The 14,813-nt window shown below is 39.7% G+C and overlaps 1 protein-coding gene across 1 annotated transcript in view; it reads left to right on the plus strand.

Moving 5' to 3' along the window:
• LAMA2 (laminin subunit alpha 2) overlaps window positions 1-14,813 on the plus strand; it is a 472,624-nt gene that overhangs the window by 349,731 nt on the left and 108,080 nt on the right. The window contains exons 30-33 of the mRNA XM_074948401.1: window positions 1,020-1,154; window positions 2,228-2,352; window positions 7,180-7,266; window positions 8,189-8,382. Of these exons, the coding sequence (XP_074804502.1) occupies window positions 1,020-1,154; window positions 2,228-2,352; window positions 7,180-7,266; window positions 8,189-8,382 (541 nt within the window). The remainder of the gene's footprint in view (window positions 1-1,019; window positions 1,155-2,227; window positions 2,353-7,179; window positions 7,267-8,188; window positions 8,383-14,813) is intronic.

The raw sequence follows: 14,813 nt of genomic DNA on the forward strand, positions 1-14,813 counted from the left end.
GGTGGCAAGGATGGTGTTCTGAGGGAAGTTGTTAATGTTGCAGAGTTCCTGGAGGAAGTTGGTTGTGTCCTGGAGGAAACTGGCCCTTTTGGTGATGAGTGGTTTGAGGATTGTTTCTGTGAGACCGAGTATTCCTTCAATAACAGTGCTGTTGCATGATATAAGGGTGTGCACCAGTTCCCTTGTTTATCTTGAGAGGCATGTAGAAGATCCCTGGGGTGGGTTTGTGGGGGTTGAGGTTGTAGAGTTTCTCTTATCTAGGTACACTTTCTCCTAATGGGATGACTCTCCAAAACAATCCTGCTTTGGTTAGGTTTTTTTGTATGGTCATAGCTGTATGTTTTTGGAGGTCCACATTGATATACTTACATAATAAGTTTGAAATGAAGATGAAAGGTTTGATTTTGCACATGTCAGCTTTCCTAACCATCTTTCGTGGGTTCTCAGAATTTTATTACCAAGTGGAAAAAATCAGATCAAGAATAAATTTTATTAGAGCTTTTATTATTTTTAATTCTTTACTTCTATAGTATTTAAATTATACAGATATAAATAATACATGAAGAATGTTTTTGCTGAGTGTCATTGGACATTTGCTTGTTATCCATCAAGCAGATATTAGCTTGTCAACTCTGAAAAACCCACCAAGGACAAGGGAAACAGAACCCTCCTGCTTGCTCCCTGTAGCCCGTGCAACAATTTTATTTTGAAAATAAACCCTCTTTCTCAAGATATGAAGGGAAGGATGCTTGATGCACAGTGAGAAAGACTGGGTATTTTGCATGTGAATGAAAGGTCTCTGTAGCTGTACTATGAAAAGGCTGGTGCCAGGGCAGCGTTCCAGGGATTTTGCAATAATGTTTCCAATTTTTGTTGGTTCCGCTATTTGTAAAGTACTATATATTATTTTTAACATAGCTGAGGGCCTGGCAACTTGTAAAAGCTGCTGGTGGTGAAGATGAGCTTGCCATACTCCCAGTTTCCATCTATTATGTGATGATCTGTTTTCCTTCTTGTAGGCATGTTCTCCAGGATTTTATAGACTGCCTTCTAGATCATCTGGCAGGAGACCTGGCCCAACCCTAGGCACCTGTGCCGCATGTCAATGCCATGGACATAGTAATATGTGTGACCCTGAAACATCTATATGTCAGGTATAAATCGTAGGCTGTTCCTAACCTAGTGCACTATGTTCTTCTAAAGTTAATCTGCTGTGTGCCAAAATTGAAAATCTGGAGGTCATATTTTAATCTCTTGCTTTAAAGATGGGACACTGTCAAGGTTGCCGGACCAAAAAATGAACCTACCTTCAGAGTTTTCCCAGAATGACCTTCTTGAGTTAGGGATTGCAGTCACGTAGTGTAATTTTTTCTCCCCCAAACTCCTGCAGGTTGAAGCAAGAAACCTGTTGAAGAAGGGTACTCCTCTTTAGCCTGGAGATACAAGAGAACCTGGGGAATGGAGATAAAAGGGGCTGGGTCGGAAGTGCCTAGGGAAATAGCAGCAATGGTCTAGAGTAAGAAGTATGTGTCTGCTGTTTATAGGGTTCCTGGGTTGGAATCAAGAGTAGTGGAGAGGCCTGGCTTTCCTTGGCAGCCACAGGTAAAGGGGCATAAACCCCATGCAGGGGACAGGCCTTATTTGGGAGCCTGAACAGAAGAGATTCATTTGAATTTTGTGACTGGGTCACAGGGCCAAACCACTGACCATCAAGGTCAGCCAGCAGCATGCAGGAGGCACCAAGGGTGAGAAAAGGATTGTGATACTGCACTTCGCCACTTGGAGGCACTCCAGAGGTGATTGCCCCATTACACCTGTAAGCCCAATACGCAACTTATTGTTTGTTTCACACTAAACAGCGTGCTATTCTGATAGACAATAACATCCCCTGCACTGGTGACACATTAAGATGGAGTGTTAATTGTTTATCCTACTTTGACAGCTGGAGCAGAGAAAGAAAGGGAAAGATAGATGAACAGGATGAGAAATTGCAGGAATACATGTGGCTAGTTGCAGGCTTCCATTCCTCCTCCACGTAAACCCATATGTAACACACACAGCATGTCTTTTGGAGAGTCTCAAAGAAGGCAGCTCCAGTGAGAACTGCATCAGAGACAGTAGTGTAGAACTCATTCAGTGAAAAAGATCCCTTGTATCAAAGAATGTCTGACTCCCTTGGGCTGGGAACAAAATATGGTCCGCTTTCTTTCTCCCTCCCTCCTCACAGAACTGCAGGCACAACACCGCTGGCGATCATTGTGAGAGGTGCGCAGTCGGATTCTATGGGAACGTCCCAGGATCTCCAGAGGACTGCCATCCTTGTGCTTGTCCTCTAACCATTCCCAGCAACAAGTAAGCTTGTGGCATTAAGCTGCTTCTTCCAGCCAATAATAACATTGTCTTGGTCTCACTCAGTGTTCTCAGTCAGCTGTACACAGTATAAGTGCCCGCTAAAAATGTCCAATCCACTTTTGCTAATTGATCTTGCTGAAGAGTCAGGGACTGCTCCTTTGCTAATTAATGATGAATAAATTAATAATGGGTGGAAAATGCAATGCTCCACAGATAATGAATGTGTGTTACAAAAGGTTTCTCATAAGTGAAGCTAGAGCAGAGCTCAAGTACAATGTAGCCACAAGGGAGCTGTAAATAGTCTTTTGCTCATATATTGTGTTGGTATAAATGTATTACAGTGCCTTTCTCTTTCTGCTGTGCAATTTATTGATTCCTTATTTAACGTTACATGGGTTTTAGGCAATTTGTGAAGGATAGAATAGTTTAATCACAATGCAGTTACTGCAGTATCCACTTTATTGGTTGCCTTATGCTAATGAACCTTCCCACCTCCCTCTCTCCTTGTTTCCCACAAATGATACTTGAGATTTGTTTGTTATTGTGATGGGAAGCCCTAGGTGCCATCAGGAATCATTCTTTGTTGCCTCTTAAGAGGTTTATGGCACATGATCTTTCTTTTGAAAGGCCGAGGGAGGGGCGAGGGCTTTCTCCAAAGCCACATTCTGTGTTCTTTCTCACTGATTGACCTTTAGGATGTGCTAATAAGTACTTTGGTCAGTACACTTCCCCTTTGAGATGTCATCTTATGTCTTCATCATTTTATAATTTTGGGGGTGGTTTTGGTTTTTTGGGTGGGAACGGCTCCTCTTTCCATCCTCAATACCCAAGATTTCCCTGATCTTTCATGTGAAGCAAACGGCATCAAGAATTCTTTCTGAGTTCATAAATGCTGAGTCTAGATCAACCAAAGCAATTACTTAAGGATGATTCAAGGTTCCCTTTTCCTCAGGAAATTGCTGTGCAACCTCCATAGCTCTTCCAAGTCTTATCAGCCTAGCCAATGAAAGTCTTGAATGCAACTTGAATCCAGGTTTCTTCTGTAGCAGTGCAGCGCTTTAACCTCTGGGACATGGTCCACGTGCCTTATTTATAACAGAAAAGGTTTTCTTGAATTGATTTGATTTGATAACGGCCAGCCTGATTTATATTTGTTCCACTTTCTCGTTACAAGCTCTTTGAGATAATATTAGAGGGGGAAAAAAATCAGATTCAGCCACTCTATTGTAGCCCCGTAATAATAAAGCTACAGACACCTAGGTGAACTACACACGAGCTGGTACTTGGATGACACAGACTGACACGATAACATTTTTTTGAAGAAATAGAATTCAGTTATTTTTATTTTTTAAGTTTTCAAGAGCACAACTAAGTTTAAGGCTTTAAGTTTTTAAAGATGTTTTTGTTTTTCTGCACAATCAGCTTTCAGCTTCAAATATGATGAGCTGAAAAACTGGAGGGAGTAAGTTGCTAATGGGTGTGTAGATCTATTTTTACACAGTTGAAAATGTGTTGGATAATGAGTTTGTGAGTAGTAGATCAATTTGTTTACATTTTATGCAAAGGTGTAATTTTTATTACTCATTCAAGCATTATTGATTTAATGCATTATAAGGATGCTGACTGCACTATACCAAAGTGGGGAGTTCTGGGCCACCAGCACCTCAGTGCTTTTTAGCATTAATCTGATTTGGCACTCCCTGCACAAATAGGTGGATACATTTTGTAGCACAAGCACCATTTTGATGCTTAGCTGTGTCTCCCTCCTCCCCTCCTATTTTTTTTTAAAACTGTGAGTACAGGATCCTGACTTACTAATATTCCAATAGCACGCTATTGTACACATCTTTCGTGGGTACACACTACAGTCACCAATTTATCGTGAACAGAACTCATTATATTCTGTGTCTAAAATACACACATTCACTGCTTGAGCTAAAACAAATTATTCTTTCAATAGGGTAGTATTAGGGCAAGAGTGTGAGATCGTCACAAACGATCTTGCCAAAGTCTTTAATGACCTCTTCCTAGTCAAAGCTCAGAGCCAGTATTCCATCCCCGTGCTCCTTGGCCTGTTAGCCATCTTTGACATGATCAGCCATGCTCGTCTTGAAATCATATCCTCCCTTGGCTTCTGTTACTTTATCCTGCCCTGTTTTTTCTCCTCCCTCTCTGATCGCTCCTTCAGAGTGTCTTCAAGAGGTTCTGGCTCATCCTGCCCATCAACATTCTGTTGTGGTTCCATAGGGCTCTGTCCTTGGTCCCCTTCTCTTCTCCCTCTACACCATACTTCTGGGTAATCTCATCCACAAACAACAAATCAGCTGTCACCTCTCTGCTGATGACTCACTGATCTACCTCTCTATTCCAGACCTGTCTCCCTCTGTCTAAACTGAAATCTCAGCCTCTCTCTAACATCTCCTTGTGGATGTCTAGCTGTCAGCTCAAATTCAACATGGCTAAAACAGAGCTCATAATCTACCCCTCTCTTCCCAAGGCCTTCTCCCAGCACCACCATTCTGCCTGCCTATTAGGCCCATAACTTTGGCATCAATTACCTGTGAAGACAAGCCCTAAGATAATGGTCTTTCCTATCCACCCACACAACTAAAACTCCGGTTCATCTCATGTCTTGATTACTGCAACATCCTTTTCTCTAGCCTTGACAAACACAGTTTTGTCCTGCTCATAGCTATTCAAAATGCTCCTGCAAAGATAGTTTTCCTAGCCATTCATTTTGACCATGTCAACCCTCTCTTTGCATCCCTCCACTGGCTCCTTTTCTCTGTCACGCTAAACATAAACTACTCATCTTCACTCTTAAGATCCTACATGGCCTATCCACATGCTACCTATCATTTCTCACCCATTATCAAGATGTCAACTCCCACCTCCAAATCATCTTATGACATCAGCCTCCATCACCTGTTAGTTAAATTTTCAAACAAGCACCTTTGTGCTTTCTCCCTTGCTACCACTCATGCTTGGGAGGCACTCCCTGTAAACAGTCTCAGAGCTATCACCTTATCCACCTTCAAAATCCTCCCTCAAACATTCCTTTGCCATGATGCCTACAAAAAACTTGACAATGGTTAGGCTGCTGGCAACTCCTGGGGGAATTCTGCGTCACTGCACATGCACAGAATTCATGCCCCCCACAGATTTCTTTGCCTCCCCACAGAAGAATGACTTCTAATGGGGAAGATGCAAGAGTGGTCACCCACCCCTCCCCACCAGCACAGGCAGGTGGGTTCAGGTGCCCGGAGCAGCTGGTAGAGACATAAATGACCACCGGGAGTGGGGCTGGGCAGTCATACGTGTGAGAGAGAGAGACATTCTGACCCTCTTACTCGCTACTGCGGCATGCTCGGCATGGAGGGGCAGGTCTTTGGGGTGTTTCTGAGGAGGTAAGCATGGGGCAGGCTCCGTCCCCTTAGGCAGAGCAGAATGTAGCAGCCTGCCTGCTTAGTCAGTTGTTCCCATTGTTCTTAGTGAATTCCCCCAGAAGTATAAAACAGGTGTAAAAGTTTTAAGGCTCCTTCACATTGCCAGAGTGGTATAAAGGACAGTATGGCCTTATAAATGCTTATTGTGCTTTAGTGATTAGAGCTGGTCTAAAGTTTTGGACTGAAAAAATATGCTCCATGAACTATTTGCTACTGCCCTTTCTGGTGATGGTCAGTAACCAATATAAATTATGAGTTTGATTCCTCAGCCCTCACTTGCTCTTTAGTTGCCTTTGATGTAACACTGAGCATTTGGCTGCATATGTTGGTTGACTAATAACTAGAAATTAAGGATCAAACCTAGCTACATTACTATTTGGGGCTTGGGGATTTTCTCCAGTGCTCCTCGCTCCCATTCTCCATTTATTGTATTGTAGTTTAAATAAATTACCTAAGTAATTGAAACCAGTGTGATTACATTATTTAGACAAATAAAATATGCAGAATTTTGCAGAATTTGAAAATATTGTATGCAGAATTTTTACTTTTTTGGCACAGAATTTTTACTTTTTTGGCACAGAATTCTCCCAGGAGTAGCACATATGCTGAGACCACTGCCTATCATGCTGACCAATACTTTCTCATTGTTTCTTTGAATTCCCCTGTCTGTCTTCATCCATCTATTGTCCCCATGTCTTATACTTAGACCAGTGGCGGGCAACCTGTGGCCCATCAGGGCAATCCACTGGCGGGCTGCAAGGCAGTTTGTTTACATTGACCATCCACAGGCATGGCCGTCTGCAGCTCCCAGTGGCCATGGTTCAGCAGGAGACGGAGCCTCTTTTTGTTCTGTTTGTACAGCACCTAGCATAGTGGCGTCCTGGTCCACAACTAGAAATCCTAAGCATTATGGTAGTAATAATAATAATAATAATAATCAGAAGAAGAAGAAGTAACACTTCAGCAGGTCTGATTCTATCCATCAGAGGGCAGAGGCACCCATACACACCAGCAGATGCTACATTACAAAACAAGGACCAGAGGACATGGAAATCAGCAAAGTATGGCTGAGGTTGGAAAATTTACTGTTGCTGGAAAAATAGCAGAATTTTTCCCTTCGCTGCTCACCCTTTGACACCATTCACATCACAGCTCGGGACTTATAGAAGAATTGTTATCACTGATGAGTATCTCGCCACTAGATGTACATAGCAGGTACATTAGCGGGTAAGAAAGAGGGTACATAGTGGGTAAGAAAATCCTGATATTAACATTGAAGAGGAGACTCTATTACTGGCCCTGTACAGCTGCTTAGCATGAGATGGTATATAAATGGAGTACAGTAGAAATAGCTTTTTATTCTTTGTTTCCCCCGGTTTAGCTTTAGCCCTTCTTGTGTTGCGGAAGGTCTCAGTGATTACCGGTGTACCGCTTGCCCACCTGGATATGAAGGCCAGTACTGTGAAAGGTATGGTAATTGTGTGGGATGAGATGGAGAGAGAGAATTAGAAAGGGGACAGTGTAGAAAGAGGCATAATGCCTTTCAATGGATGTCAGTAAATAATTAAGTATCTTCTAAATATGCTTCTTTTGATAAGTTATTTCCTCTCCTGTATATGGTTTAAAATCTGGATTTATCAGGTAGTTTAACAATTTCTATTGTAAAGTGAGAGTGGATAAACTCATTATTGTTAATTCCAAAATTCTATTGGCTTAGTCTTTTTTTACTCCATGTTCTTTTTTCATTGTACTCCAAGAGCTAAAGAAAATGATACATTTATCTAAAATTATGTGTTATACATATAAATTGTCCTGATGTCATCCTAAAGTTCCCTTTTTGGCTGTTAGTGAAGCCTTCTTGACCTTGACCACAAGGAAGAAATTTACAGTTAGATTTATTAATAACCAAAGAGACTGCAGTTGTTCTACCCATAACAACAAATAGCTGCATAACACAGTATGAATAGGCTGGTCACAGTTATCAGGAGATTATTAGTACAAATTTCTCTTTTAAACACAACAGCCAGACAGTCTCTTGATAAAAGGTAGATCATAGGGGAGATTTCAAGTCAGTCTGTTGTAGAGTTTTACTTCTGATGGGGCTTGAGTGTCTGCAAAGCTTTTAGGGAGCATTAGGCCTTGGCATCATTTTGCCCAACCCTGCTGTCCTGATTGAAACCCACATATTGATTACAGGATTGTGCCTATAATCAGTTGGTCAGGTGGTATGCAAATTTCTCCCTTACATAAATATATATTTGTTCATAAAGTGCCCCAAAAATCCCAAGGCTTGTGCTTTTGGGTGCTCAACTTGTCAACTGCTGACAAGATAAATATAATACACTGCATTCTTAAGAGGACAAATCTGTGTTGATATTTATAATGTCTAGATGTTCCCCTGGCTACACCGGTGACCCAAGAACTCCAGGAAGGTCCTGCCAAGAATGTGAGTGTGATCCATACGGTTCACTGCCTATCCCCTGTGACCCTGTCACCGGACAGTGCACTTGCAAACCTGGATCCACAGGGTGGACTTGTGCAGGCTGCAAGCACCAGCATGTGCGTGATGGCATGGAGTGCATTTGTACGTATACTAACATTACCTTTCAGGGGGTTATGGTGTTTGTGTCGCATCTCAGGAGCTGAATCTTGCTATGGTGCCAGTCAATTATGTAGCTGTTTTGTTTTATTTTTTTGAAAATATCTACCAGACTTCTCATTTCCCTAGCATTCTGGCCTCCCATTTTCACAAACCTCAAGATGCTGGTAAAATCTTCAGTACAGTTTAATACCATCATTGAAAATCCACAGCAAGGCTCTGAAGGACTTCTTTTAGTCAGTTTCGAAGTTTGCAGAGTTGCCAAAGGTTGGGGATGCTGCTGTGACAGATTAAAGATCTGGGTTTATTGAATATTTTAGTATGTTCCTAAATGTTTAATCAGCAGCTCCACTGCTTTTTGCCATGAATCATACATAGACTCTGAAAAGTATTCATCAAGGCTTATAGAAAGCCTTGGACATGCTGGTTCACAACCTCCTATTGAAATTGAGAAGATAGAAGCAGTCAGGGTACAATCTATTCAGAAACAAAGAATGTCTTTTGTTTAAAGGATAAAATGAATAGCCAATCTAGCCTAAAACACTGTTGAGTTACATTTTACAAAACTCATACTTTTTGCCCTTGCCTTCAGTTTTTGTGTGTTCAAATTGTCTTCTCTTTTATTATTTTTTGGAATTTGGAATTTTGGAAATTGGATATTATGTTTGTTCTGAGCCCAGAATTTCATTTTTCTGTGATAATTCCTTATGTATTCTCAAAAGCACATAAAAATCAGGTTGCAGAACGTATTCTTGGACACTGAGTCAATCATGAACTGAAATAAGGCATTTTCTTAAAAAAGAGAAAATGAATAGGAACTAATTTAATTGTGATTTTTTTCCCCCCTCCAGGCATTCACATCATTGTTCTATTTAAAACAGAACACAGATAGGGATCCAATAAGCCCCCAGTATATAAGATTTTTATTCTATGCATACTTGAATATATTGGCAGGCCACAATGATCTGGTTTTAATGTTTTATCTGGATTTTATCTTGTTGTTGAATTTTAATTGAAGCTTTTTCATTTTGTGATTTTCTTTCCATGTGAGGCGCATATAACACCAAAGCAGATAGGCACCATAAAACTAAAATTTTTATTTTCGCTTTGGGTAAAATCCTGGAGTACTCATTTCATCTTTACTCAGCCTAAATTTCCAGAGACTTTGGTACGGACTCAGGTACCATTACTATTAAACCAGCTAATAGGTAATCAGGACAAATTGCAACTGTGCAACACAAACAATGCAAAACAGCCTAAAAATAGGCATTAAACCCTAAAATTGGCATGGAATAACATTAACAGCTCATATCCATCAAGAGCTAAATATGTCTTTCGATGTTTGAGAGGATGAATAAAGGAGTCCTGTTTAAAGTATGCTAGGCATAATGGGCCTGATGCTGTAAGGTGCAGAACATTGCAGTCATTTGGGCTTTCAGCATCTCTCAGGAAGTGCTCAGAATCTGGCAGGGTGAGGTTTACAAGTGTTCAAATGCACAAAGGAGCCAACATTGCCTTGTCAGTGAACAGAGAGCTAGATGAGAAACTTCAGTAAGTGCTGAAAAAGGATGCTACATTCTCTGTATAAGTACGTTAATATCTTCATAGGTACGTTAGAGAGAATGATAGAGAGACCTAATATACCCAAATGTTATAGGGCTTGGTTCTCTGTTGTCCTGCACGTTGTCTTTTCATTTATATCGGAGCAACGTGAGAGTAAAGTGCATGTAAAATGCTACCAGATCAGAATGGCAGTATTTTACACCCTCTCTGCAGTGTTGTAAATGATGATACAAGGTGCAGGGCAATGGACCATCAAGCCATGCTGTATATAGCTACCTACCTATAAAACATTGATTGCATTTTTCAGTGTGGCACCTAAAGTAAGCCATCTAAAGCCATAGGTAGGTACCTAAATGGAAGAGGCCTGATTTTCAGATGTGCTGAGCACCCAAAACTCCCAGTGAAGTCAATGATAATTTGTAAAATACAATTCACAGTATGAGTGCAATATTAAGGAAAATAAGTCTATGGTTATTGTATTACTAATTAGTAATATAGCCAAAATTGTCAGTGCAGCCTCAACTCAGCTTGTATTTTTGTGTGTATGCAAATAACTTGCATATACGCAAAACAACATTAGTACTGAGTTTGCATGTACAAATGGGTTTTAGCATTTGCACACACAAGTGAAAGTGCTCAAAATTGCATGTGGAAGAGCCAAGTTGCAAATGCACAAATAGAGGTATTTTCTCTAATATGTTTTAATATGTGGCCCATATTATTCCTAGCTGTGCACCAGAGGAGACTAGTATTAAATAATATAAAACCGATATCACTCTACTCCCTATTTCCACAGGTCTGCCTGCTCCAGTGGCAGGCTGGGGACTCCCCTACCAGAGTGGAAACCCCAGGTAGCCTAGAGCCAATATAGCCAACTCTATGCTTCTCCCTCCTAGCCCATCGAGGGCATTCTAGGGGCATAACAGACACAAGGAGTGTTGGTGATACACTGTTGCACTCCACTGATCACCAGCTGTCAAAGGGCCCACCAAGAGCCATTGCAGAGAGGCATCATTTAGAGAAGCTCTGAGGCTTTGCCCACCTCCCCAAGCCCATAGCTGTGCCAAGTTTCACTCTGATGCAGCTGAGGATTTGGCCCCTTTATGTTGTTATCATTCAGCTTGAGTGTATAAGACATTTTTTTTCCAGAAAACGCAATAAAACCCTTATGGCTAACCACTTTCAACTGTAATAAAACCATAATAATATTGATTAAGTGACTAATAGTGACTAAAATGGAGCAAATGAATGCCCCATAAGGAATATTACATACCTGCAATATTTCAAACAAATGATATATGAGTATTCGCCTGGATATTTTTGTTCCTTTCAATAATTTTATTTTAAATATTGGTGCATTGGTGGTAATTGCAAGAATTGTGATGTAAAGTCCTAGATTATTAGATGGTTTTAAAATGGTCTAGCTTAATGCAAACATACACACACACACACGTAAATAATATAAATTTAAAGCATAGTCTTGTTAAACTATTAACATTTTGGTCTGTCATATTAAATATTTGTCCATTGATTTTGGATATTTAATACCAAATGATTTCTACTAATTAATTTTTTGGAAGTGTTCTTTAAATGGCAGTACTATATTTAAAAATAACACATAAAAGTTAAGGAATACAAATTGAAATCCTATTAAAAGTAAACTTTTAACCAATCTATTACAATGTAACATTATTTAAATGTAACATTTATATTAAAGGTCTCTTTTATACTAAACATCTTAATGGTGGGACAATTTAAAGTGACTAGGCAAAAAAAAAACCACCACCAGAGAGGTGTGCATTTGGATTTAAATAATCATATTTTTGACTGAACATAATTTTTTTTTATTTGCAGTATAGCGTCATCTTGTCGAGCAACTATTTCATAACATCATTTTTGTTGCTTAGTAGGTGGCATTTTTGTCAGTATTGTTTTGTAATAATTATATTATAGAGAGCCACAGGCAGAATGGAAAAAGGGGGATTTTTTAAAAAAATACAGTTGTTGTACAAAGGGAAGAATTTGTTTACAGTCACATAATAACAGAAAGATAATTACATGTGGATAGCATAGACACATGGAATAAATCTCCTTATTACACTCCCAGAACAGACCAATGTTAGGTCTAGTCTGATGAGCAGCTAGAGCAGTGATGAGAAAAATTATAGCCAAAAATAAATTTCTTCTGAGAAGTTCAATACTCAAAATAGCCTAATATGCCTCTGAATTAATTCTAATCTATTTCTTTATTTTTAAATAAGTAATTTTGGCACTTATATCATTGCCCCCAATTGATTGGTTCCAAATGAAGCCATCAGATTTTCAAAAATTCCAGGGAGTGAAGAGTTTGTATGCTCAGTGTCATGCTGAGGAGGCCTCCACACTGATTAATATACATGATCCTTGAAATCTGTGCTCTTATGTAGTCCAGTTCTAATGTCTTATTTTCCCCTTTTTGTTCAAGCAAACAGTAGCCTTCATAACCAATAAGAAAATTAGCAACAGAGCTTATTTTTAATGATGCTGGGAACAAATTGTTTAATTTCAAATACAAAAAATTTCCCCCAGATTTTCTCTAATTACTCACAGATATTAGTTTTAATTTGTAATAATTTACTCTGCTTAGGCACGCCTATGATGTTAAATAATATAAATATCTATGCAGTTTTCACCACTATAAATGTCACCATTGACCAACAGCTACCACAGCCTGGTGTCAGAGATACAGGCAACGAAATATCCTACTTGTAATAGACATTAGTTGTGGTATCTCAGGTATTGGGGTGTAAATGTTGACCTTTTGATAGTTACAACTGTATTTCAGAAATATGTGCTTCTCTGTCAGAGTTAAAAAGGGATGGCCACAATCCTTTATGCCCAAGAGTAACTCAATGCATAGGGGTTGTCTTTTTGCCGCTCTCTGCCCCTTCACCTGCATTAGATGGTTTTGGGCATAAAAACTTAAAATTATGCACATGGCCACAATATGTAACTCAGAGTTTCCAATGTTCTCACACTTGTCCTCCCTCCCTCTTTCTTCTTCAATATGGTTTGAGCCAAAGCCTACTGAAGTCAATGAAAATATTTCCATTCATTTCAATCAGATTTGGATCAAGTCTATAGTCTGTTGCATCTCATCTTAAATTAGATCCTGATTCTGCAAAGACTTACACATGCTTAACTTTATGCTCTGTGAGTAATTCTAGAGACTTCAACTGGTCTGCCCAGAGTGCATAAAATCATGAGCGAGTCATTGGAGAATTAGGGCCTTAGATTGTAAACTCACCTGGACAGGGACGAAGATTTTCTGTGTGTTTGCACAGTGGCTAGCACAATCCTGATAAGAGCTTGTAGGCTTTGCTGTAATACCCATAATAAATAATAAAATAATAATTCACCTATTATTGAGCACTTTTCAGGAGATCAATTATATGTACAATTCAGACTCATCTGTAAAAGTTTAGTCACAATATTTTGAGATCTGCAGCAATATTTAAACAACAAATCCTTATCCTCAGATATATGCTGCCAACATGGTACTAATGTGCAAGCAAGGACTTAAATGAAAGGGTGAAAAATAAAAGAGAAAGGGAAAAAATGTAAGACAAATAGAGAAGCTGGGAAATATATATATTAAAAAAATACAAAATTTTGTTTATTTAATTTAACCCTGTGAAAAGAGATGGACATTGCACTACGCCATGCAGCCAACAAACCTGCACTCTACTATTGTAGAGAGAAAATTTGAGCGAATGTCCTGCCATCAGCCTAGCAGTTCCCAAACTATGTATCAGAACCCCAAATGGGGTAGCATCATCAGCAGGTGAGATTGCAATTCTGTGTGTGTGGAGGATGCCTTTTTTCTCTACAAAATGGCAGACTCCATGCTGTCTGACTTCGCATGTATGGTTCATGTGAAGTCATGCTGTGCAGAGGACACCATTTTGCAGAGCAAAATACCATCCTCCATGCTTTCTGGGGTAGCAAGAAGCAATAAGTCTGAAAATGGGGTTATGAAGGCAAAAAGTTTGAGAACCACTGCACCAGCCTCTGCATGTTTAAATCTTGCTAGCTACTGAGTCTCAGCCATCTGCAACAGATGGGGGATTACGAACAGTGGAGAACAGAGGTGAACCTGAGCCGTACAATTTTGATCCAGATCTGGGTCTGAGTTTTCGCAAAATTTGGAGACGTAGAGATCACAGGTGAAATCCTGCCTCCAATGAGGTTAATGGCAAAACTCCAAATACATTAAATGAAACCAGGATTTCACTTCTTTTTCCCTGATGAAAAAGGGGCGGAAATGATATAAGATTGGTTAGTTTAGTAAGTGTTCTGCACAATCAAGAAAGACACTTGGGATTGATTCCAGGTTCACTCGACCACTTTTTTGACTGGCAGCCCCTGAGATTGCAGAAAGAGGAATAGATAGTAGTCAACATTAAAAAGTCAATAATTATCATAGGTTACCATATAGTGATATCAGAGATTCCATGGATTTCCCTTATACTTAAACTGGGAAATAACTCTGGGTAATTTGATGTGTTGGCACTTTAATGGTGATGACAATATTTAAGACAAAATTCTGGGTTCAGTTACACAACACCAATTTCAGCCATAATATTTTGCTCTCTGTTGTCATGCAGAACTGACACTGATGTGAATGAGCTTTCTGCATGCTTAGGAAGAGTGGTATATTAGGATTGAGGTATTTGTAGTACTAAGAACAAAATTATGCTCCCAGACACTGACGGAAGGGAGGAATGGTTTGTCTTGCTCTGGAGCATTCACTTTTACAAAAAAGTATCAGCATTGATCACCTCAGGAATTAATCCATCTCTGCCCTACTCATC

The sequence above is a fragment of the Natator depressus genome, chromosome 3 (assembly GCF_965152275.1).
Source record: "Natator depressus isolate rNatDep1 chromosome 3, rNatDep2.hap1, whole genome shotgun sequence".
Classification (NCBI taxonomy): Eukaryota; Metazoa; Chordata; order Testudines; family Cheloniidae; genus Natator; species Natator depressus.